The sequence below is a fragment of the Neophocaena asiaeorientalis genome, unplaced genomic scaffold (assembly GCF_003031525.2).
Source record: "Neophocaena asiaeorientalis asiaeorientalis breed wild unplaced genomic scaffold, Neophocaena_asiaeorientalis_V1.1 scaffold65, whole genome shotgun sequence".
Taxonomy (NCBI): Eukaryota; Metazoa; Chordata; class Mammalia; order Artiodactyla; family Phocoenidae; genus Neophocaena; species Neophocaena asiaeorientalis.
The window spans coordinates 1,942,981-1,966,448 of NW_020173215.1; the positions used below are offsets into that span (position 1 = coordinate 1,942,981).

Here is a 23,468-nt window from a genome sequence, read left to right on the forward strand (position 1 = left end):
GGAGGGATAAGAAGTTTTCTAAAAAGGAGGACTGTGCCAGAAAGGCAAATGAAAAGGAATGTGGAAAGAAATCAAGATGAGTTTTTAGAGGTTTCAGTTTCAGGCTTGGTAGGGAAATCCCTAGATCACTTCACCTCGCCTGGGGCTGCACCTCGAAGGGCATGTCCAGACTTGCAGGATCTGGACCCTGGAGAGGAGAATAAGATGGAAAAGAATAGGAAGAGAAACCACTTTAAATTTGTTCAAGATACTTAAAATAGGCAGCGATGAATATTTGGCCTCGGTCCAGATACACGAACAAACATCCCAAATGTCTACTACTAGAGAAGAATTTAAAAGACATAAGAATTTAGTCCAAAATATGTCTGAGAGCTAGATAAAAAGAGTCATATGGCACGAGTAAAAGGAAACTGTTAGTTTTCTTCACTGTAGGAAACACAGATGAAGAGGGAATATTGTTCTGGTTTTAAAACTGGAATTAATGGTGTTAGGGCAGGCTGCCCCCAAATGTGCCAAAGTGGCATATTGATTATTTTGAATTACTTAAGAAACAGCCAATACAAGATGGACACTCTGACCCTCCTCTGTCTCCCTGAAAGCAGGAAATAAATCCCCCGTGTGAAAGGTACCCTTCCTGCACCAGGAGGTAGGGAGACATTCTTATCACCAGAGAGAGAGAAGTCAGTGCTCAGAAGGCTGTATAAACAACACTTGTTACTTTACTACCCCAAGCCCAAAGTTCTGTGTCTTGTCAGTTCTTCACAAATGTGTAGTTTCTTTGTCTAAAAAGTATAAAACTGCCTGCTCTGGTCATTTCTTTAGGTTCCATATCTATGAGAACTCTGAACACACAAAATTTAATTTGATTTTCTCCTATTAGTCTGTCTTGGGTCAATCTAATTATTATACCAGCCAAAAGAACCCAGAGGATAGGGGAAAATTTTCCCTCTTCAACAGTGGCTTGATTGAAAATGGGCCCAGTAATCTAAATAAAACGTACAACTATCCATTGTATTCCAGAAACTTACCAGAGTAAACTAAGGTTTGGGCACACAATTCCTCTTGGTTTCAGATATTTGGGTCAAAGAAGCATTTGTAAACTTTTTAAAAGTATTTTTGTCTGTTTATAAATAACTGACAGAGTTTGTTTTTCACTTTTTGGTCTTTTAATTGATAATTTATTATCAATCATCTCTGAATTGGTTTATAGTTGATAATCACATTAACATTTACTGAGAACTTATTATATGTACTTTACCTATAATAACTCATTTAATTATCACAAAAACCCTGTGAGATGGATTCCCATTTTATAACTGAGGAAAAGTTAATTAAGCAAATACTATGTACCAGGCACAAAGCGCTTTGTATGTAGTATCTCATTTAACCCTTAAATAAAAAAATAACTATTGTTACCAAACCAAACTTGGGTCCGCTTGCCTGCCACGCAGCAAAACCAATCTAATGATACCAGGTTGTGATGAAGGAAAGTACAGCATTTATTTGCAGGGCACCAAACAAGGGAAATGGGCAGCTCACACTCAAAAGACCCAAACTCCCTATTGGCTTTCAGGCAAGGGTTTTTAAAGGCAACATGTGGATGAGATTTACGGCTCCTGGGCTTTCTTCTGATTGGTTGGTGGTGACGTGACAAGGTGATGTTTCAGGAATCTTAATCATCAACCTTCTGGTTCCAACTGGTCTGGGGTCTAGTGCTTGTGCTCAGAATGTAGTCACCATCCTTCACCTGGACAGAGGTCTTTGTTTCTACAAAACAACTCAAAGATATGCATCAGATTGTTATGTGTATCTCTTGAGAAACTAGGACTCTGTTTCATTGCTGAACTATTGTTTCTTGACTGCTTTCCCTTTGTTTCTGAATTCCCTCACTTTCCTAATTAGTAACTACTTGAGTCTGCTCTTTGAACTGAGGGAAGGTCTAGAAGACTAAAACCTTTTTTTACAAACAAGAAAACATGGAGCACAGGGGTTTTTGTACCCGGGAGGACCCTGCAGAGTCCTGCTTGGTTTCAATCCCCTCTTTTCTTTGATACCCCTCAATCCTGAGGGGAACAGGGATGGGGCACAAAAAGGGAATAAAGTTTTAGATAGAGAGGTTTGTCATAAACTCAGCAGGGGAACTCGATTTTAGGGGGATTCAGTTTCACTATGAGAGTCTATTATTTTCCCCATTTTATAGATGAGGAAATTGAAATTCAGATAGATGAATTTGTTTTAAGGTGATACAACTAGTAAGTGATGCAGGAAGGATTTTAACCCAAGCCTACCTATTAACCCAAATGTTATGTTAGAAAGCTAGAAATAATCTATGTTTAATAGGTAGAAATAATCTATATGTTCAGTAATAAGTAATTAGTTAAATAAGTTAATGGTACATCCATATAATTAAATATTATGCAGGCATTAAAAACAATGCTGAACATATACCATATTGACATATAAAACAAACTTTTCAGCTGAAAAAAGTAGATAACGTAATATGCACCTGTGATTTCATTTTAAAATATATAAAAATAAAAACATGCATACTTTCTTAGAAAGGAATGATGGAAGTTAAATGAAAATGCAGGGACCCTTGTGAAGGGTAGCAAAGTATGCCACCCCAAAATATGCCTCTTTGGCACAGGGATTATTACCTTAAACCGATTATTTTTGAGAGCCTGCAGACACAGCAGGAGCTCTAAAACAGAGAAGTTACCCTTTTGTAAGGGACATTTACATTTATAAAGGAAACCTCTGTGCCTCTCAGTACCAGGAATCTCAGGTTGACTAAATCACAAGAGAATCTTACTAATAATAGAGAAGGCACAGACGTCAATCTGCATAACAAATTTTACCCTTGTTTACCTGGCTTTTCCTGGTAACTTCCCATAACTGGTCTCTCCCTGTCTTTAGCAGAAGATGGAATTTAAGGTAGTGGCTTGGGCCATCTGGAGAGTTATTCATTTTCCCTGGGTATCTTCCACATATACATGAAGTATACATGTTAATAAATTTCTGTTTGTTTTTTTCTCTTGTTAACCTGTTTTTTATTAACAAGGGGGCCTCAACCAAGAACTCAAAAGGGTAGAGGGAACGTTTTTTTCCCTCCCCTACACTTGTTCAACAATTGCCAAGAATTTCAGGATGGTGACAGCAGGGCATTGAACCAAGTACAGGAGCCTTCTGAGTGCAGGGCTCTGTGTGACTGCACAGGTCACATGCCCACGCAGCTGGCCCAGTTATAAGTACTCTTTACTTTCTTCTTTTTGCTTGTGAAAGGAATCAGAACATACCACCCCAAAATATGCTACTTTGGCATAATGATTATTTTGAGCTGAAGGCAATTGAGAAGAGGTGACACAGGAAGAACTCTTTGCCTCCCCCTTTCTGCCTAAAACCGGGGCATAAATTTCCCTTCGTAAAGGTGATATAAATTTCCATTTGTAAGTGTGCTTTCCTCTCCAGGAAGAGGAGAAATATAGCTCTTATCTGCCTAACTAAACAAGCTTTGTCTCCCATATATTTCCTAGTCATCTTTCCACAGTTTACTACCCACAGAGGCCCCAAACCCCTTTTCCTTTGCTCACTTCTCCACAATTTATTACCCTTTGTTAAAAACGATACAGACATGAGTCCACTGGTTTAACGGATTCTTTGGGTTTTCACTTTTATCTTGAAGCCCCTGTGCATGTGAAAATATTAACATCTATAAAGAAAAACACAGTTTTTCTCCTATTAATCTGTCTTTTCTCAGTTTAATTGTAGGCTCCCAGATACAAAACCTGAGAGGGTGGAAGAAAATGTTTTTCCTTTCCTACACTTATCAGTATTACATTGCTTGTATGACCTGCTTTGGTAATAAGAAAAAGAAAATAAAGTAATAAAAGAAAGGGCATCAAATATGGTGATGGGAGTTTTGGAATATATACATATAAATATAGGTATACATATACATACACATATATGTATAGATAGATAATTTTTTTTTCTAAATGCCTGCCTTCATTCCTTCCTTCTTTCCTTCATTCTTTCTTGCTTAAATAATTTGGTACTAAAGCCAGTAGGTGAAATTGAGCAAAAGTAAGTATCCACATTGGAGAGTGGGTGCTAGTGGCCCAGTGCAAGGAGGTGGTTCCTAAGAGGGATGAGAAAGGCCTCTGCATGGAGTGGGGTTGTAGCAATGGCGTGGCATGTGCGCCCACGCAAGATAGGGACAGCATCCGTACATGTGGGCGATTGCAGAACGAGGTGAGTGGATGCCCACTCGGGGCAGTGGGGATGAGAAGAGACTGATTACCTTGGGGGTTGATCCAACAAACAAATATATTGGGGTTATGGGGTCCAGGCTTCTCCCTCTTAGAAAAAGGATTTACAAATATGGAAAGGGAGGAAACTGGAATAAACCCTGCGGTATGTAAAATCAGAATTGGATATATCAGTCATTTTGTGTTTTCGATAGTATATGTATATAGGGGGGTGTGTGTGTGTGTGTGTGTGTGTGTGTGTGTGTGTGTGTGTGTAGATATATATGCCCTAGCTCTTTCCATTGAGAGAGCCTAAGGGCAATGCCATTGCAAAAACATTGAGAATACCTACTGTTCAGATCTGTTACTAAATACCATTCTCTGCAAAAAAATAACAAAAGAAAAACAGACAAACAAACAAAACAAAAAAAAGCCCAAAGCTCTTTGAAGATATACTTGATTCCAGTGTGTGTGCCAGAAAGTACAGAAGTGTTCAAAGAATGATGAGAATATGTCAAAAGAACTGAAAGCCAGCCTAAAGGGGCTAGGCAAATCTGGGACAATTTGAGGGTCAGTAAACAACGATAGAAACAGATATTGCCTACTGAATAAATTAAGCAACCATGAGTTCATACTAATATACAAAAATGAATGAATGAATGAGAAGAAAAAGCTTTTCCTTACAGTATACAACACTATATATATATAATGCTCACTAATAAATGTGGAAGGAATGATGGATTTAGGAAATCACCATTTGGCATCATAGTTGAAAATCTTACAAGGCTTCTAGACAAAGAACAAAACTTTCAAAGGCAATTGATAATGGAAAGATAACTAGACTAGTAATAGACTTCTTATCTGTAACCTTGGTTGAATCAGACAATTTGCATTTATATTTACAGACCACTGGCGATATCCCTCTATCAAGGGAAGTTCTCATCCCCATGTGAGAGCAAAGAAAAGAAGTTTTGGAGTGTTGCAAAGGCTCCGAAAATATCCTACCTGTGTACCTTTCTGAGAAAATTTTCTAACCAAATGAAAATCAAATCTCATGATAGGGAAGATGAAAAGTTCAGGACACATTGATGAACAATGAATTTCATAATATTTACAATTATATCTAAATGGAATATGACAGTTAACTGGAGATTATACTCTGTAAGAATTTTGAAACAGGAGATTCTGTGAGGAAAAACTTGATGACTGTCTGGGTTTGAAATCCTATAATTTTCTCATACAAACTCAAGATTTGGGCATCCCTGGTGGCACAGTGGTTGAGAGTCCGCCTGCCGATGCAGGGGACACAGGTTCGTGCCCCGGTCGGGGAAGATCCCACATGCCATGGAGAGGCTGGGCCCGTGAGCCATGGCCGCTGAGCCTGCGCATCCGGAGCCTGTGCTCCGCAACAGGAGAGGCCACAACAGTGAGAGACCCACATACCGCAAACAATAGGGAAGGTATGGGCAGTCAAATGTTCTAAAGGTTTCATTTCAGTGGAAGAAGTGGAGAAGCATTAAGCTAGTAATAGAGTGTGGTAGGAAGGCAAAGTTGTTACTTATTTTTTGATCCATCAATAGAAAGATGTAATTATTACAGTTGGGAAGACAACTATTAGTAAAATTGAAAAAATATATGTCTGGTAGGGAATGAGCGAGTTGGAGGACATTATTTAATTTTCACATATCCATAGAAATATAAAAATAACTGCTAAAGCCAGGAAAGTTATGAGTAGCAGAATGGAAATCCAATTTATGAGTGGAGGAGAAAAAGATAAAAAGAAACCTTATCAATCTAATAAGAGTGAGGAAAAGAGAGAAAAGAAAGTATACAAATGTACAATAAAGTGGAAGAAATAAAATTAAGTATATAAATTTTCACTACCATTGTGAAATTCTCCTATCAAAAGGCAAAAACTCTCAGACTGAGTTTGAAAATCAAATTGGATTATATTCTGTATCAGGCAGGGCCTCAGTAAGATGACACATTGGAAACAGGATAATTTGAGAAAGGTCTCCTCTGGAAAGTGTGCACGGGGAGTGGAAGTACAAGGCATAGTGCGATACTGGGTGAACACCAGCAGGGCTGTTCCCACTCCAAGGCCCAAAAGGACAAGGGGAGGGTGGGATTCCCAGAACCTGGAAAGAAAGAATCATGTAGAGTAGGACACCCAGAGAGGAGCAGTGACTCTTGGTTGAAGGTCATAGAGGTGACATCACAGGAAGGAGTCAAGAATTAACTTCAGTCTCCCTCCCTTGATTTAGCCAGAGAGCAAGGGAAGAAGTTGGTGTGGTCCCTACAAGTCAGCCCTTTTGCAGGGACCAGAAGGGTGAATGGTGGGTCCAGAGGAACAAGCAGACAAGATACTTGCCACACATACTGTTGACAAGCTCTACACCAAAATTAAAGCAACAAGGAAAACTTCGAAAAAAGGAAAGGTACGTAATAGTAATAGGATGTTAGTAGGATTTTCCTATTATCCAGAAGTTGTGAGATTTATGCTAGACCCAACGCTGGGGAGCAGATGGAGACAAATGTTCTCCCATAAGAGAACTATCTGGAAGTCAAGCTGCCAGAATATCCTGGCAGGACATACTAATGGGCACAGCAGCCAGTACCCTCCTCTCCCATTTGGGGATGGGGAAAAGTGATGTTTAGGCCTTAAGGAAAACAATATTCCTGGAGAGAAGCACTTGAGGAGATGCACAAAGATTGTAAATGAGGTGACTTGTGTCCAGTTCCTTGGCTGGATGCTTGCTGAGTTGCAGAACACACAGGTCTGGTCAGGTGATGCCACCAAAGTAATGCATACAGAGAGTTCTTGGGAGAGTAATGTGATCTCCTGAAGTATGGGGCATACCAGAACATGGACACTGTATCTACTTCTGGCCTGGAGAACCTTGAAGATGGCCACTGAATGACCCATGCCATCAGGGCTTGAAAGAACAGTGGTGAAGTGTAACCAGGAAGAAGATGGGGCAACCGTCCTCCCATCCCAAGTCCAACTTGATGTGACATGATATTACGGAGGATCTTATACTTTTTCCATCGTAGATAGAATACCAGCCACTATATCATTGGATAGTTATACCACATTTTAAATGACTTCTCTACAATCTACATGGACAAACAATTCATACAAAGGCTACTGGTAAATTAGGTACACGAAGTGCTTAACCAAAGCAGTATTTGTAACAATGGTAAAATACCATCTAAATGGCCCAAAATAGTGGATGGTGAAATGAATTATACACATATCAACTAGATGAAATTTAATTCTTAAAATAAGGATTCTTTGAATTGTGTAGCAAGATAAGAAATTATACTGTTAAGCAAGGAGAGTAGCATAAAAAAAATATTCCTAGTCTATGATTGGAACAGTGTAAAAAAGGGCATACACCAATGAGCAAATACAAAAAGCAAGCACAAATAAAACAAGAACTGATGTCTTAGGCTAGTGGAATGTGGATGAAGTCTTTTTTGCAGTCATCACTTCTGTTGTCATACAGTTGCTTAAGCAATAAGTGAAATCAAAGGCTCAAAACAGAGAAACAAATGGGTGGAAGCAGAAGAAGCAACAATTAGACAACCCTTGAGGAATTTTGCTTTAGACGGAAGCAGAAAATGGGGTGGTACCTGGAAAGGTCTGGGCCAAGGGAAGGGAGGGACTTTTATGAAGTTAGGGAAAGAGCTACATATTTTTATGCTGATCATATTTTTATGATCTACTGGGAAGGAGCAAAACTGATGCTGGGGAAAAACCCTTCAGCGAGGGAGAGGAAATGTGAGCCCACACTCAGGTGGAAGTGGGCAAGGGGCAGGTCAAGGGCCACATAGAGTACATGGGAGCAGATACAAGTAGGTTGGCTGTTTGATGGTGGGAAGTTGAGGGAATTCTATTCTGATTGATTCCATTACCTTCAGTGAAATAAGAAGCAAAAGGAGGAGTCAACTAAGAATGGGGTTTGTTGGAAGTTTAAGATAGAAGGAGAAGTGTGAAATGGTCTCAGAGGTTGAAAGTGTGAAACAACCAAGGCAATATGGTAGAATTCCCTGAGAAAACTGAGGGTCTACTTGAGGTCTGGGCAGTAACAGGTCTTACCGACATATCCTGTGCAAGACAACCTATCTCAACTATATGATATCAACGCCTTGAACACATGGTCTTTCTTTTTGCTGTGTCTCTTAAACAGTTCAGTTTTGGTGCCGTAAATTGCTAGTATCCTCCCTTTTCATTTTATGTGTGAACAATGATGTTGAAAGTACACTTGCAAGCAGCTGTCTTGAAGTATCAACTTCCATTTACTCTTTGAAAGTTTTATCATTATACCAGAACATCTTCTGGGAATATCAGAATGAGCTGACCCTAGACACTGACGCCATCACCCATCAGAAGCCATGACCCGTGATTTATGGGTGTGAATTAGATCGTAGACTCTCAAGAGGATTGACACCCTCAGCAACTGCAAAGTGAAGAAATCTGTGTCATTTTCCTCAGGATAAGTGAGGTAATTTTTTGGGGTTTTTTTTCTTTTATTTTGGTTTTGTTTTTGTTTTTAATGTGATGGCTTTAAGTGAAGACAGGGCGACACAAATTGCATGACGAGCTCCTCTCAAAAGTTATTTTTTGCAGCCTACACGCTGATGTCACTAACAGTACTTCACACCGGTGAGGTGGATATGATTGCACAGTGGGATTTATTCAAAGTGTATCAGGAAATGGGGGAGAGAAGTGAACACATTAAGAGGAAAAAAAAATTTTTAATTAATATAATAATTGACCAAGAAAAATGGTCAATGAATATTTGATCTTTTGTTCCTTTAAAAATCCATGTCGTATGAAAATGTGATGAGGAGAAAAGAACAATTAAAAGGTACAGGTACCTGACTGGCTTTTCCTGTCTCTTTCGCCAAATGTCAGGCTCATAGGAACCCCTATGGTCCACCTCTGTGCAGATAAAAATCTTTCCTTTCCAGACTAAAAGTCAAAATTCTGAATATTTATAGCCTGAAGTTATTGTCTGTGAATCTGGTAACTTAGACCAGAGAGTGTTGCTTTGAACACTGGTATTTGAGGCACTTTCCAGATAACATTGAAATGACCTTTCCTTAGCACTTGCCAAACTTATGAAAAAATTTAAAAAACAGTAATTTAGTGAACTGACATTTTTTGCACATCAAGGTTATGCCCGAGATGATACCCAAAGTGAATATGGAAAAAAGAGGGACTCTCATCATGCTTTCAGGAAAAGTGTAAACTGACACAACTTTTTCAAACAAACTTGATAAAATGTACCCCAAAGTCTTAAAACATTCATTTATTTAATCAAAAGTATTTATTTATTGAGTGTCTTCTATATCAAGGGCTGGAAATTATATTCTATCAGTGAGTGAATAGACATTACACAAATAATTACAAGTGCAATGAGCCCCATGAAAGGAAAATCAAAAGGACCTAAGAGCAAAGAATTAGTCCTAAGAAAGTAATTAGAATTATACAGTAAGATATAATTTAAACAGTGAGAACTACCTAAATGTCCACAAGCAGTGGATTAAGTAAATTATTGTATATCCATGCAATGCAATAATACAATGGCATTAAGAATAAAGCTATAGAAAAATACTTAATAACATGTAGAAATGTTCATAATATACTGGTTAATGGAAAATGTTATAAAAATGTGTCCAGTATGACCCAATTTGGTAAAAACTAAACTATTTATAGATCTCTATCCTTATCCATCATCTATGAAGGATACACCAGAAAATGTTAGCATTATAATTGCTGGCTAGGGATATTACAGCAATACTTTCTTCTTTGTGCTTATCTTCATGAACATTCTTGTAGTTGTAAGAAATAATAATAGTAATAAGTATATAATTGGGCATGGGGTAACTGATATTTGAGAGAGAAGACCTAAGGAGTGTATTATTCAACTGTTCTTCTAAATTACGTGAAATCTGTTCTTGTATTAAATTAGATCAACAGAATACAGTGTTTCTGAAATACATTTTTTAAATCCTCTACAGAAATGCTTTCACCAAGTTACAACTGAATGATGAACTTGGCTTTATTAAGGCAATCTGAAGAATATTTTCTTAATCTTTGGCGAAATTACAGTTCAAAGTATTGGCCCTTAACGTTACTTACTGCTCCCTTTATAAAGGGCCACTTAACAGGTTTCTAAGAGAATTGATGCCAGAAAAGAGTTAACTTTTCTGTGAGCTCTTATCAAATAGCACACATTTTAGAACACAACTTATTTATCTTATTGCCTTGTCTGCCAGGAAGATTAGAGCTAAATTCAGTGATCGATTAATGTAAAGATCCAGCTCCTGGTACAATTAGTACTGTCCTTTTAAGTGACATGTGTTGCTCATTTTTATAATTTTAAGCTCTTCTGTCTTTTAATAGGCAAGTCCCCTCAGATTGTTTTTCTAAATAGACATGTAAGGTAGAGAGATGTCCAGATGCTCTATAATAAATAAACAGGAAAAATTGGAAATTAGTACTCATTTGCTGTTCGTACATATACATAATGCTAAAGTTTTTTTTTTTTTTTTTTTACGTGGGCCTCTCACTGTTGTGGCCTCTCCCGTTGCGGAGCACAGGCTCCGGACGCGCAGGCTCAGCGGCCATGGCTCACGGGGCCAGCAGCTCCGCGGCATGTGGGATCCTCCCGGACTGGGGCACGAACCCGCGTCCCCTGCATCAGCAGGCGGACTCTCAACCACTGCGCCACCAGGGAAGCCCAATGCTAAAGTTTTTAAATAGTTGTCCTTATAATAATATGATTGATTGTTTTTCTAACTACGTTTGCCTTTTACATGGATAGTGAAAACATTAACTTTATCTCAGCCTATTTGAATTGCAATGGTTTTAAATAGAATCTTTAAAATAACTTCATTATTCTATTAGTTAACTACTGGTCAGAATGTTAGTTTTTCAGACAGCACATTGTTTTGGAGAGTTTAAATTAATGAAATGCATTTTCCGATCATAGAAGGAGTATTGAGAGAACACTTGAAAATTTCAAGTCTAGTCAACACTGGTTCCAGTTTTTTTGTTTTTTTTTTAATCACTACTCCTTTCTGTATTACTTTTGTGAGAAGAACTTAACCTTAACACTAATTTGAAATGAACTTTTGTATTCTCCTAATGACTAGGGACTGAAGTGTTTAAATAACCTTTTTCATCCCCAGGGAGATGACTGCTGTAGGTCAGTCTTGAGGTCATTGGCTGAAGAGTTACAAAGAAAGTCATAGTTTTGGCTGAAGATATAGTAAATTGGACTATGATAAAGCTGATGCTTCCTCTGAGATGAAAGAGAAAAATATTCAATCCTCTCCTCTGAACATAAATAAACACTGGCTATAGTTAGCCAGTTGGGGTGGATTGGAGTTTAAAATATTTCTAAATTTGGGGCTTCCCTGGTGGCGCAGTGGTTGAGAGTCCGCCTGCCGATGCAGGGGACACGGGTTCGTGCCCCGGTCCGGGAGGATCCCACATGCCGCGGAGCGGCTGGGCTCGTGAGCCATGGCCGCGGAGCCTGCGCGTCCGGAGCCTGTGCTCCGCAGCGGGAGAGGCCACAACAGTGAGAGGCCCGCGTACAGCAAAAAAAAAAAAAAATATTTCTAAATTTGGTACACATTACCATATGTAGTCAGGTTAAAGCTACTGATGTCTGGGAACATTTCTGGGAAAACAGAAGTATATCCAAGAAAAGATAAAGAATCTTAGAACTGTAGAGATGGAAGCCCTATGGTGGTCCATTCTCCTGTGTCTAGAAAGGCTGACAAAGAGTCCATAATAAGTAGAAACTCTCTTTGGAGAACTGAAGGAAGAGTGTTTCTGCAGCTTCTTGCTGTAATGAACTTTCATTCAGCCTTTGCATAAAAGAACCTGATGAAACGTGGGAATTTGCATGATTATGGTAATCAGTGTTACCCTATCTTGAAAACTCTGTCTTGTCAATGTCTCCTTAAGATATTAATGTTCCAGGGCTTCCCTGGTGGTGCAGGGGTTGAGAGTCCGCCTGCCGATGCAGGGGACACGGGTTCGTGCCTTGGTCTGGGAAGATCCCACATGCCGCGGAGCGGCTGGGCCCGTGAGCCGTGGCCGCTGAGCCTGCGCGTCCGGAGCCTGTGCTCCGCAACGGGAGAGGCCACAACAGTGAAAGGCCTGCATCCCGCAAAAAAAAAAAAAAAAAAAAAAAAAAAAAAAAAAAAAAGATATTAATGTTCCATATGTGATGTATTCAAAGTTCAGAGAAATTGTACCCTCTTATCTGCTCACTAAACATCTATTAATGAAGCCCAGGTATGGTAGTTTTGGGGGCAATTATTTACCCTATTGGTTTCTACTAATCATGTGATCTTTCATGTTTCTTTTTTCAGTATACCAACAGCAATGATGACCTTTATTTTCAAATCATGGACAATCAGAGGTATAGATTTACACGGGGATTGTAGGCCTGGGATTAGGCCATTGAATTTTTAACTTCCATGTGATATTTTTTATGTGACTTTTTTCTAAGCCAGATTCTGCCATGCTATACTTGCTCAATTTATTCTTTTTTTAAACTTAGAAGCAGAACTTTACTATAGCTACTAATTTTATCTTAACCCTTCTAAGTTGTAGAAAGGCTTTTAAGTTTTAATTTTATCATCTGTACTACTAATTAGCATTTCCAGCTTTATGATGCTAAAACTTTAGCAAGAATGGCACCTCTGTGAAGGCACGAGCGCTGTTCACTGGTCGGAATGTAACACAGTACAGTTACTTTGGAGGTGAATTTGGCAATGTATTTTAAAATTAAAGTTGAAAATGCAGGAACCCAATAAATCCATCGCTAGGTAACTCTGGAGAAAAAGTTAAATATATGCACATGGAGATACGTACAAAGATGGTCATCGCGGCACTGTTTGTAGTGGCCAAGACTTGTGTAAAACCTAAATGTACATCAGTCAGGAAATAATTAAGGACTCTGGAATGCTCTGTAGCCATTAAAATGAACAAGGTAGATCCATGTTTAATTATCATGGAAAGAATTCTAAGACATACACTGAGCGAAAACACAAGTTACTGAAAGTTAGGGAAACGTGATACCATTTATGTAAAGATACATACAGTCATACTAAACAACACTGTATCTTTTCTATGGTACACATATGCATGTAAATGCACAAAGAAAAATCTGAAGTGATACACCCCAAACTGAGAAAAATGGTTTTATCTGGGAAGAAGAAGGAAGTGACTGGGATTGGGGGTGGAGTCCAAAGGATACTCTCACCATTATCTGTAATGCTCTCATTTTTCACAAAGATATTGTATAACTTTGTATTATTGTACAAAGTTAATTTTTAACTGGTTAAAACCCAACAACGAAAAGAATGAAAAGAAACCTAATTCAAGGTGTCAATAAAAATGTTTAAAAGGAAAACATCCTTAAGCTCACATTAAAAAAATACTCCTTCATTTTATAGAAATGGTAAATGAAGAAATAAGAAACAAATTATATGACATTAGCTGCCTGAGAAAGTCCAGGAACATCTTCTCACTGGAAGATTCTCAACGTGTCCTTGTGGACATTTGGGGAATGGGCACCAAGTCAATCCATGCTCTCTCCTATTCCGTGATGTGGCCTATTTCTGGGCCCTCATCCCTTCATATTCAGTATGAATTTTGGTTTTATCTCTTATAATGGAACTGAAAATTAAAATACCTCAGAGTCCAACTTTGAGGAGCGAGGCAATAAGTGGATGAAGGGATACTTACAAAGATCTTCTCTCAAAATACAACTGCAGCCACTTTCCAACGGGGAGGATAAGATGGAGTGCAGAAGTCAGCAGAGAGCTGTCCCTGGAATCCTACAGGACATGGCCAGAGACGACACAGGGCATCTTTACTTCATGGACACTCTGCATTTACTTTCTGGTTTTTATTGAGGAATTTTACCTCAAATTATTATATTTTTCTCATTACATATGTTTTCAAATAAGTAGGAAAAATTAGTACATGCATATGGTTTAAAAAAATCAAGTAGTACAAAAACAGTACAATGAGAAGTCTTCCTTTAACTGCAGATTCCAGTCCCCAGAGGCAGACACTCCTGAAATACTCTGTCTATAAAAGCACGTATCGGGTTGGCCAAAATGTTCATTCGTTTTGTTCCGTAAGATGCCTCTAGTAGCACTTAGTTGTCTTTAACTTCATTCGAAACAATTTTGTTAGATTGTATTGTGACAGCTGTCGTATCAGCGTGTATTTAAAAAAAAAATGATCAATATTGGTGAATTTTTGTGTAGCCCTTTTAATATTGAAGTTGGAAGAAAAAAGCAACATTTTCGGCATATTATGCTTTCTAATTCCGAGAAAGGTTAAAACGCAACTGAAACGCAAAAAAAGATTTGTGCAGTGTATGGAGAAGGTGCTGTGACCGATTGAACGTGTCCAAACTGGTGTGCTGGAGATTTCTCACTGGACGATGCTCCACAGTCTGGTAGACCAGTTGAAGTTGATAGTGATCAAGTTGAAACATTAACTGAGAATAATCAGTGTTACACCACGCGGGAGATAGCTGACATACTCAAAATATCCACATCAAACGTTGAAATCGTTTGCACTAGGTTGGTCATGTGAATCACTTTGATATTTGGGTTCCTCATAAGTTAAGCGAAAAAAACCTTCTTGACTGTATTTCCGCATACAGTTCTCTACATACATAACCTACATAACGAAAACGTTCCATTTTGAAAACAAATTGTGATGGGCAATGAAAAGTGGATACTGTCCAATAATGTGGAACGGAAGAGATCATGGGGCAAGTGAAATGAACAACCACCAACCACGCTAAAGGCTGGTCTTCATCCAAAGAAGGTGATGTTATGTATATGGTGGGATTGGAAGGGAGTCCTCTATTATGAGCTCCTTCTGGAAAACCAAAGGATTAATTCCAACAAGTACTGCTCCCAATTAGATCAACTGAAAGCAGTACTCGATGAATAGTATCCGGAATTAGTCAACAGAAAATGGATAATCCTCCATCAGGATAACGCAAGACCACATGTCTCTTTGATGACCAGGCAAAAGCTGTTAGAGCTCGGCTGGGAAGTTCTGATTCATCTTCTGTATTCACCAGACACTGCACCTTCGGATTTCCATTGATTTCAGTCTTCACAAAATTCTCTTAGTGGAAAAAATTTCAATTCCCTGGAAGACTGTAAAAGGCACCTAGAACAATTCTCTGCTCAAAAAGATAAAAAGTTTTGGGAAGATGGAATTATGAAGTTGCCTGAAAAATGGCAGAAGGTAGTGGAACAAAAGGGTGAATATGTTGTTCAATCAAGTTCTTGGTGAAAATGAAAAATGTTGTCTTTTGTTTTTACTTAAAAACCAAAGGCATTTTTTTGCTAACCCAATATATTGCAGGCATATGCATGTTTTCCCTTCATGAAAATGGAAGCATGCTAAACACATTGCAATATGCCTTACATTTTTCACTTATTTTCTACTTTTTCAGTATACCTAGATCATTCCACAGCCATGTATATAGATTGACTTCATTTAAAAAAAAAACCGCAATAGTTCTTTATAAATTGCATCTGGCAATGATGGGCTCTCAAAAAACATTAAATGAATGACTCCACATAGTTTCTTTCATAAGCCTCTAATGAAGACCATTTTATTGTTTATTTCCAGTCTTTTGCACCCACAAGCAAAGCTGAAGTATATATGTTCACACATCTTTGTGCATGTGTGTGAATATGTCTGTAGGATAAATTCCTAGACAAGAAATTGCTGAATTAAAAGATACACTTATTTCAAATATTGAATGCTATTGCTGATCGACCTCCAACCAGCAGTGAAAGAGAGTATCTGTTTCCTTCAACTCTCTAATCCTATACGTTAAACTTTTTGACTGTACCCATCTGAGAAATAAAACAATGTATTTCTTTCCCTCGAATGTTTTATATTTTGTTTATATATTTTAAAAGGCTTCTTTATGGAAATATTATGTATTAATCTATATATTTTATTTATAGTTCTTTTTCTATGAACTACTTGTTCATGTTCTTTTGCCAGTGAGTCGTTTCTCACTGATATTTAAGGTCTCTTTGTTTTTTAGTTTAACTTTGATGTCACAGATACTGCATAATTTCCCAGTTTGTCATTTATCTTTTTTTTTTTTTTTTTTTTTTTTTTTTTTGAACCAGGGAGGCCCTGTCATTTATCGTTTGACTTGGGTTTAGAGCAGGGAGGGGGACAGCACTAGTGGTGGATACTTGTGTTAAATTTATATAATTGAAAGGTTTGTTCATATAGCTTTCCCCAAACCAAGGAGCAGTCTGTCCCAAAGGTAAATTCAGGTTCCTGCTTCTTACACAGTTGTTTTAAGATGACAGGGATTTTTTTCTGCTAGTTTTTGCACATTAAAAAAAAAAAAAAAGTGCCTTGAATTGACGGTCAGGATGTCCCCTTTACACTAATGTCAAATAAGAACAAATGGACAATGATATTCGAATCTCTCTAATTTGAGCAGACCACACAGAAGATAAGGAATAGCAGGGTCTTTCTGTAAGGGGCTATCTTTGAAATAATATTTATTATTAACAACAATTTATTTGAATGAAATTAATATAAGGAAGGCTGAGCTCCTCTGATTCAATAGCTTTTTTCATCCAACTCTTACTATAGTGTTGAGCTAATTAAAAAACATAGAACATATGAATAAACCTAGTTACTTCTAGCATCCCTCTCTTTTCAAAGGTAAAAGAACAAGTCCTTGTGGTTGTCCAGTGGCCCTCAGGGAAGCCCAAGATAATTTAAAGGTAAAAGACATCATGAAGTTTTTACTTTTCTGAATTTAGGAGTTGATCTTGGGAAGGCAAAATCAAAGCCTATGAGAGGAGACTGGTCACTTGATTAATATGGTCACAGACATCTGAAAATAGTGCATGATTGTAGCTTGACTGTCTACGTAGAGTGACAATACACTATTTAAAAATAAGCTGACCAAAGGTGACGTAATGAAGCCTTGGCTATTTCAGGAACTTCGGTGTGTTCCTTGTTTATTTATCCGTTTTTAAAAATCAAGGACACAAAATCCACATAAAGCACAGATCATTTTTCTGGGTGAGACCAGAATCTGCCACCTGGGCATGGAAGATAAACAGTAACCTTTCTTTACGTCTTGTGGAGATAGAGGTGCTCACTCTATTACACCACAGCTGATGGTCATAATGATGACTCGGGAACTGATTAGATGACTTCTGATGTACCAGGCTTTAGAAGTCAGTAATTTGTATATTTTAGTAAGCTTTCATAAGGAAATGGGCTTGGTGTGATTTCATTCAAAAACGGTTAACATTTAGAGTCATTGACCACACCCATACATAATGTAGATGAGGAGTTTGGTTTCCAAAAACAACTTTCTAAAATGAAATTAGTGCATGTGTTCATTTAAAATATATATATATTTGTTCAGACTGCTTAGTGCCACTAGGTCCAAGGATGCAGCAATGTTTAGGGCTAAAAGATCTCTCCTTTAAGGGACTTTGTATTCTATTGAAGTGAGGGGACAGATAATATAAGGAAACAAATAAAGAAGATATAATTTTAGATAATAAGTTTTATGTAATAGTGAGTAGCCAGAGGTTATTTTTTTTTTTTTTTTTTTTTTTTTTTTTTTTGGGGTTGGGGGCAGACTCTCAACCACTGCGCCACCAGGGAAGCCCCAGAGGTTATTTTTATAAAATAAAAATAATTTGACCATCCAAGGTATCAGTACTAACATTTAAACATATCTCATTCTAATATGGGTTTGGGAGTATATAACAAATGGGATATTATTCTATAGTTTTGTAAACTACTTTCAATTAACAATATGTATACTGCAAGTATTTTTCCATGTTATGAATTCTCCTACAAAGCTGTCTGTGTGGCTACATGGAACACATTGGTTTCTATGACTATGACATGATTTATTTAAATTAATTTGTTCACCCTTAATTATTTGGATTATCCTTCATTTTTTCCTTATTATAATCAATGTTGTAATAAGCACCAAGGTTGCTAAATGTACGTGTCTGTGATTTTTTTCTTTAGAGTAAATTTCTTGCACCAAAACTGTTGGCCTAAATGATATTTAATTTCAAAAATTTAAGGACTTGGAACCTTCCTGAAGGTCCAGTGGTTAAGACTCTGCACTTCCAATGCCAGGGGCATGGTTTTGATCCCTGTTGGGGAACTAAGATCCTACATGCCAGGTGGTAGGGTGAAAAAAAAAAAAACCTGCTAAGAAAAAAAATTTAAGGACTTGATGCACACACTTTTAAACTACCTTTTCAAAATGCTACAATAATTTATCCTCCATCTGGCAGCTCATGAAGTTTCCAGTTCACCCTGTCCTTGACAACCTGGGGTGATATCATTTCTATTTTTCTCTCAACTATATAGGAGAAAATTTTCATTTTTATTTCAACATGCATTTCTTTATTTTTTTCTAAGATAATTCACATGCCATAAAATTCACCATTTTTAAGTGTACAATTTACTGGTTTTTTAGTATATTCACAAAGTGGTGCAACCATTACCACTATCTAACTGCAGAGCTTTTTGGTCACTCCAAAAACACCCTACACCCGCTAGCAGTCACTCCCCAGCCCCCTCTTCTCCCAGCCCTTGGCAGCCCCTTTATCTACTTTGTATTTCTGTGGATTTTGGTCTCTTCTTGACATTTTGTATACATGGAATCATGCTCTTCTTTCTGGCTTTTCTGATTCCACTGTAACAAGTTTCATCCATGTTTTAGCATGTATCATTTGTTTTTAGAGTCAAATAATATTCCGTTGTATGGATATACCAAATTTTGTTTATCCATTTGTCAATTGATAGACATTTGGGTAGTTTCCACTTTTTGGCTATTATGAATAATGCTGCTATGAACATTCATTGACGTGCTTTTGTGTGAACACAGTTTTCATTTCATATATATATATGAATGCAATTGCTAGGTCATACGGTGACTCTGTGTTTAATTTTTTGAGGACCTGCCAGACTCTTCTCTATATTTATGTTCCCACCAGCATTGTATGACGGTTCCAATTATTCCACACCCTTGACAGCCCTTGTTATTTTCTGTTTTTTGTTTGTTTGTTTTTTATTATAGCTATTTTAGTGGGTGTGAAGTGAAAACTCATTGTGGTTTTGATTTACCTTTTACTAATGACTATCTTGAAAATCTTCTCACATACTTACTGGCTATTTTTGTAGATTCTTTGGGGAAATGTCTATTCAAATACTTTGTCCACTTTTAAATTGGGTTGTCTTTTTACTGTTGAGTTGTAACAGTTCTTTATATATTCTGGAGACTAGACTCTCATCATACATATGGTTTGCAAAATTTTCTCCCATTCTCTGGATACCTTTCATTTTCTCTAAAGTCTGATTTGATACACAAAACTTTCTAATTTGGATGAAGTACAATTTATCTATTGTTGCTTGTATCTTTAGTGCTGTATCTAAGAAACCATTGCCTAATCCAAGGTCACAAAGATTTATACCTATGTTTTCATCTAAGAGGGTTCATAGTTTTACATTTAAGTCTATGATCTATGTTGAGTTAGTTAATTTTTTAAAATATAGTGTGAGGCAGGGGTCCAAATTAATTCTTTTCATGTGAATATCTAGTCCCAACACCTTTGTTGGAAAGACTCTTCTTTCCCCATTGAATGGTTTTGGCATCCTTGTTGAAAATCAGTTGATCATAAATGTCAGTTTCTTTTTTGACTCTCAATTCTATTGCATTGATTTATATGTCTACCCTTAATCCTGTATCACACTGTCCTATACATTGTAGCTTTGTAGAAAGTTTTGAAATCAAGTCTTCCAACTCTGTTCTGCTTGTTCAAGACTGTTTTGGCTATTCTCAGTCCTTCACTTGTCCATATCAGTTTCATAATTGGCTTGTCAATTTCTTCAAAAAAGGAAGTTGGAATTTTGACAGAGAATGCATTGAAGCTGTAGATCAATTTGAGTATTACCATCTTAACAATATTGTCTTTCAATCCGTGAATACAGATGTCTTCCCACTTATTTACATCTTATTTAATTTCTTCCAAATAATGTTTTGTAGTTTTTGGTATACAAGTCTTGAACTTCTTTGGTTAAATTTATTCCTAAATATTTTATTTATTTTGATGCTATTGTAAATGGAATTGTTTCCTTAATTTCATTTTTGGATTGTTCTTTACTAGTGTTAAGAAATACAACTGATTTTAATGTACTGATCTTGTATCCTGCAACCTTGCTGAAGTCATTTATTAGCTCAGATAGTTGTGTGTGTGTCTATGTTTGTGTGTGTGTATTCTTCAGGGTTTTCTATATATAAGATTGTGTACTCTGCTAATACAGATAGAGTTACTTCTTCCTTGGCAAACTGGATCCTTTTATTTCATTTTTTACCTAATTACTCCATTATAAGAACCCACCCTTGTGACTTCATTTAACCTTAATTACCTACTTAAAAGGCCCCATCTCCAAATACAGTCACACTGAAGGTTAGAACTTCAACATAGGAATCTGGGGGAGGGGGGGACACAATTCAGTCCATGACAGTTATCTGCAACTTACAAGAGTTGTAAAGTTGCTCAAAGACAAAGGTACAGAGACCCCACAGAATCAGATAACCTAGACAATGCCTAATTTTCCACTGAAGATATATAGTAATCATTTCTGTCCACTTAAAAGTCTTTCAGATTTTTTCCCTGCAGTTAAGAAAAAAGTATTTGCTATTCTTATACGTTTATTTGTCCAATTGAATTTTACAATATTGCTAGATTGTGTTAAAATGGTGCTAAAATTTTAAACTAATATTGTTTAAAAAATTTAAATATGGTTAGGGGTATTTGACATTGTTATTTTACTGTATGTTTCCATCCAGGAACAGTTAAAAATTTTTTTAAGTTCTCATTAAATCTTTGTAATTTTCATCATTTAGATTCTGAACAATTCTTATTAATTCCAAAGTAATTTACCTTGGTGTTGTAAGGGAAATTCCTCTTTCCTTTATGGTTCCTAAATAGTTATCACTGGAAACCAATGGTTTTTAAAAATAATGAGTTTTGTATCCATCATCTTATAGAATTCTCCTATTGGTTCTAGTTATTTTTCAAAATTATATTTATTTTAATATTCATCCTTATAGTTGGGTAAATTGAGACTGTAAGTTGAGTGCTTATGGTTCAGCTGAGAGCAAATTGATTGCATCTAAGAATATTTTGTCTGTCTCTGTGTGTGTGTACAGGGGTGTGTTGAGAAGAGTCTGGGTAGGAACATGAGACAACTTTCTTAATGATGTCTTCTTGGAATTAATGCTATTTGTCTTGGAGACCTAGATTCCCAGAGCTGGCTTATCCATTTCATGTGACATCTCCTCCTCTGGTTTTAGAAGGAGCTAGGAAACAAGCAGTTATTGTACATGGGATGCAGTTCCTCAGGACCTGTGGTCTATTAGCACACAGATTCCTTAACTGCTTGTAGGTGTTCCCTAAATTTCTGGATACTACTGTTCAAAAATATTTTGACTTAGCTTTTATCCCTTTGCTCTTGCAATACTCAGGTTTGTGTGACACGGAGTTCAAGGCTTCTTCAAATCTAACTCGATTTCAAAGTTAAGTGGCAACCTGATGCATGCTGCAGTAGCTTTAAGCATTCCCTAGGATACCCACAGAGATCGTCTGGAAGGGAGCTGTTTGTCTTAACAGATTTTCAAAGCAGATAAAACCTGTCCATTTTGGAGAGAGATGTCAGACAACATACATCAGCCCGGAGAAGAGTACTCGTGGTTTTAAAGCTCCAAAGAATCGACTCATACGTCCTAGAAATGCATCTAGAGTTAAATACCTCTTGGAGACTTATGAACAAGTGCACTGATGGATAATCTTTTGAAACCAAATATGTTCTTAAATAGAGGAATTTCTGTATTCTCACATCTTCCAAGAAGCTTTCCCTAACCCCTGCCTACCCTCAAGCTGAGTTACCCCTTATCTGAAATCTCACGAAACTTTATTTTTACACTTCTATGGCCTTGACACTTTCTGCTGGTATTTGTGTTGTTCGTGCTCCCCATGTATCAGCCTCACTGTGCCAGAAGATTGGGTATCTCCCACTGCACTTACTGAAATGCTTTGCAAACAGTAGGTGCTCAGTATATGAAGTTCTGTGGATGGACATTTTGATAATCTGTAGTACCTGTTATATTCTACTGAAAATTAGCAAAGTGCAATTAACTTCAATTTTGTAGTTTGGGATTTTCAGTAAACTACCCTCCCTCCAAGAAATGCCTAACAGTTTAGCTAGAATAAGACATTAACATACTTCTATCACGATGAGGATTTGAGGCCCATCTTCATCTTTCCACTTTTGTCTAATTCAAGTTAAGCTAGTAAAAGAAAAGCCTTTTCCTCTTAGCAACCCAACCCGCTCCCCTTCTCTGGCCTCTTTCTTCGCTTATGTTGTGAACTACTTCAGCCTCTGCCTTCAGTGTTAACAGTTTGTGCTTGTGCGTAACCCTCGGCTTTTGGTGATGAGAGATGTTCGCAACCTATTCTGACACAGAACCCTTCCTCGCTTCCGATTCCTCTGCTTCTTGGGGGTGGAAATAGTTTCTCCGCTTTGAAACGCTGGCAGGGAAAAAGAATGGGGGAGAAAATTGCATTTAAACTTTGAAAAGTTGAATCACGGCTGGTTGCACAGCAAAAGCTCCGCAGTGTGGAGAAAGTCTGAATGTGATTTGGTTTGCGCGGGGCTGGGCTGGGCGCCTTCGGGGGGAACCAGCGGGGTAGAGCCCCCGGGGCGGCGAAGGCCCGGAACGTGGCCTCCAGCCGCATCCCCGCACCTCCCCCGCCAAAAACGCCGAGCGAGTAGGGGGCGGCGCGCAGGAAGGGAGGAGGACCGGAGACCTGCGGGGTTGGTGGGCGTTCGCGGGTGGAGACGTAGAAGATGTGACGCCGTGGCCCGGCTGCTGCCAGACCAGCGGACGCTGTGCCGGCGGTTGCAAAAGGATCCCTGGCGCTGCAGCTTCGGGAGGCGGCCCTCCCGAGAGCGGCGGCTGAGGAGACACCCAGCCCTCACTCCCAGCTCCCGGGCCGCTCGGCTCCCCGCGCTCTAGGGCCGACGGAGAGGGAAGCGGCGGAACAGTTTGAGGCTGGGGGCCCGCG

At 38.1% G+C, this 23,468-nt stretch overlaps 1 protein-coding gene across 1 annotated transcript in view; it reads left to right on the top strand.

The window, feature by feature from the left end:
• The first annotated feature begins 4,164 nt into the window (after positions 1-4,164).
• The window catches only part of FGF2 (fibroblast growth factor 2), a 75,039-nt gene continuing 55,735 nt past the window's right edge, over positions 4,165-23,468 (top strand). The window contains 3 exon segments of the mRNA XM_024745076.1: positions 4,165-4,251; positions 23,094-23,348; positions 23,351-23,403. Of these exon segments, the coding sequence (XP_024600844.1) occupies positions 4,165-4,251; positions 23,094-23,348; positions 23,351-23,403 (395 nt within the window).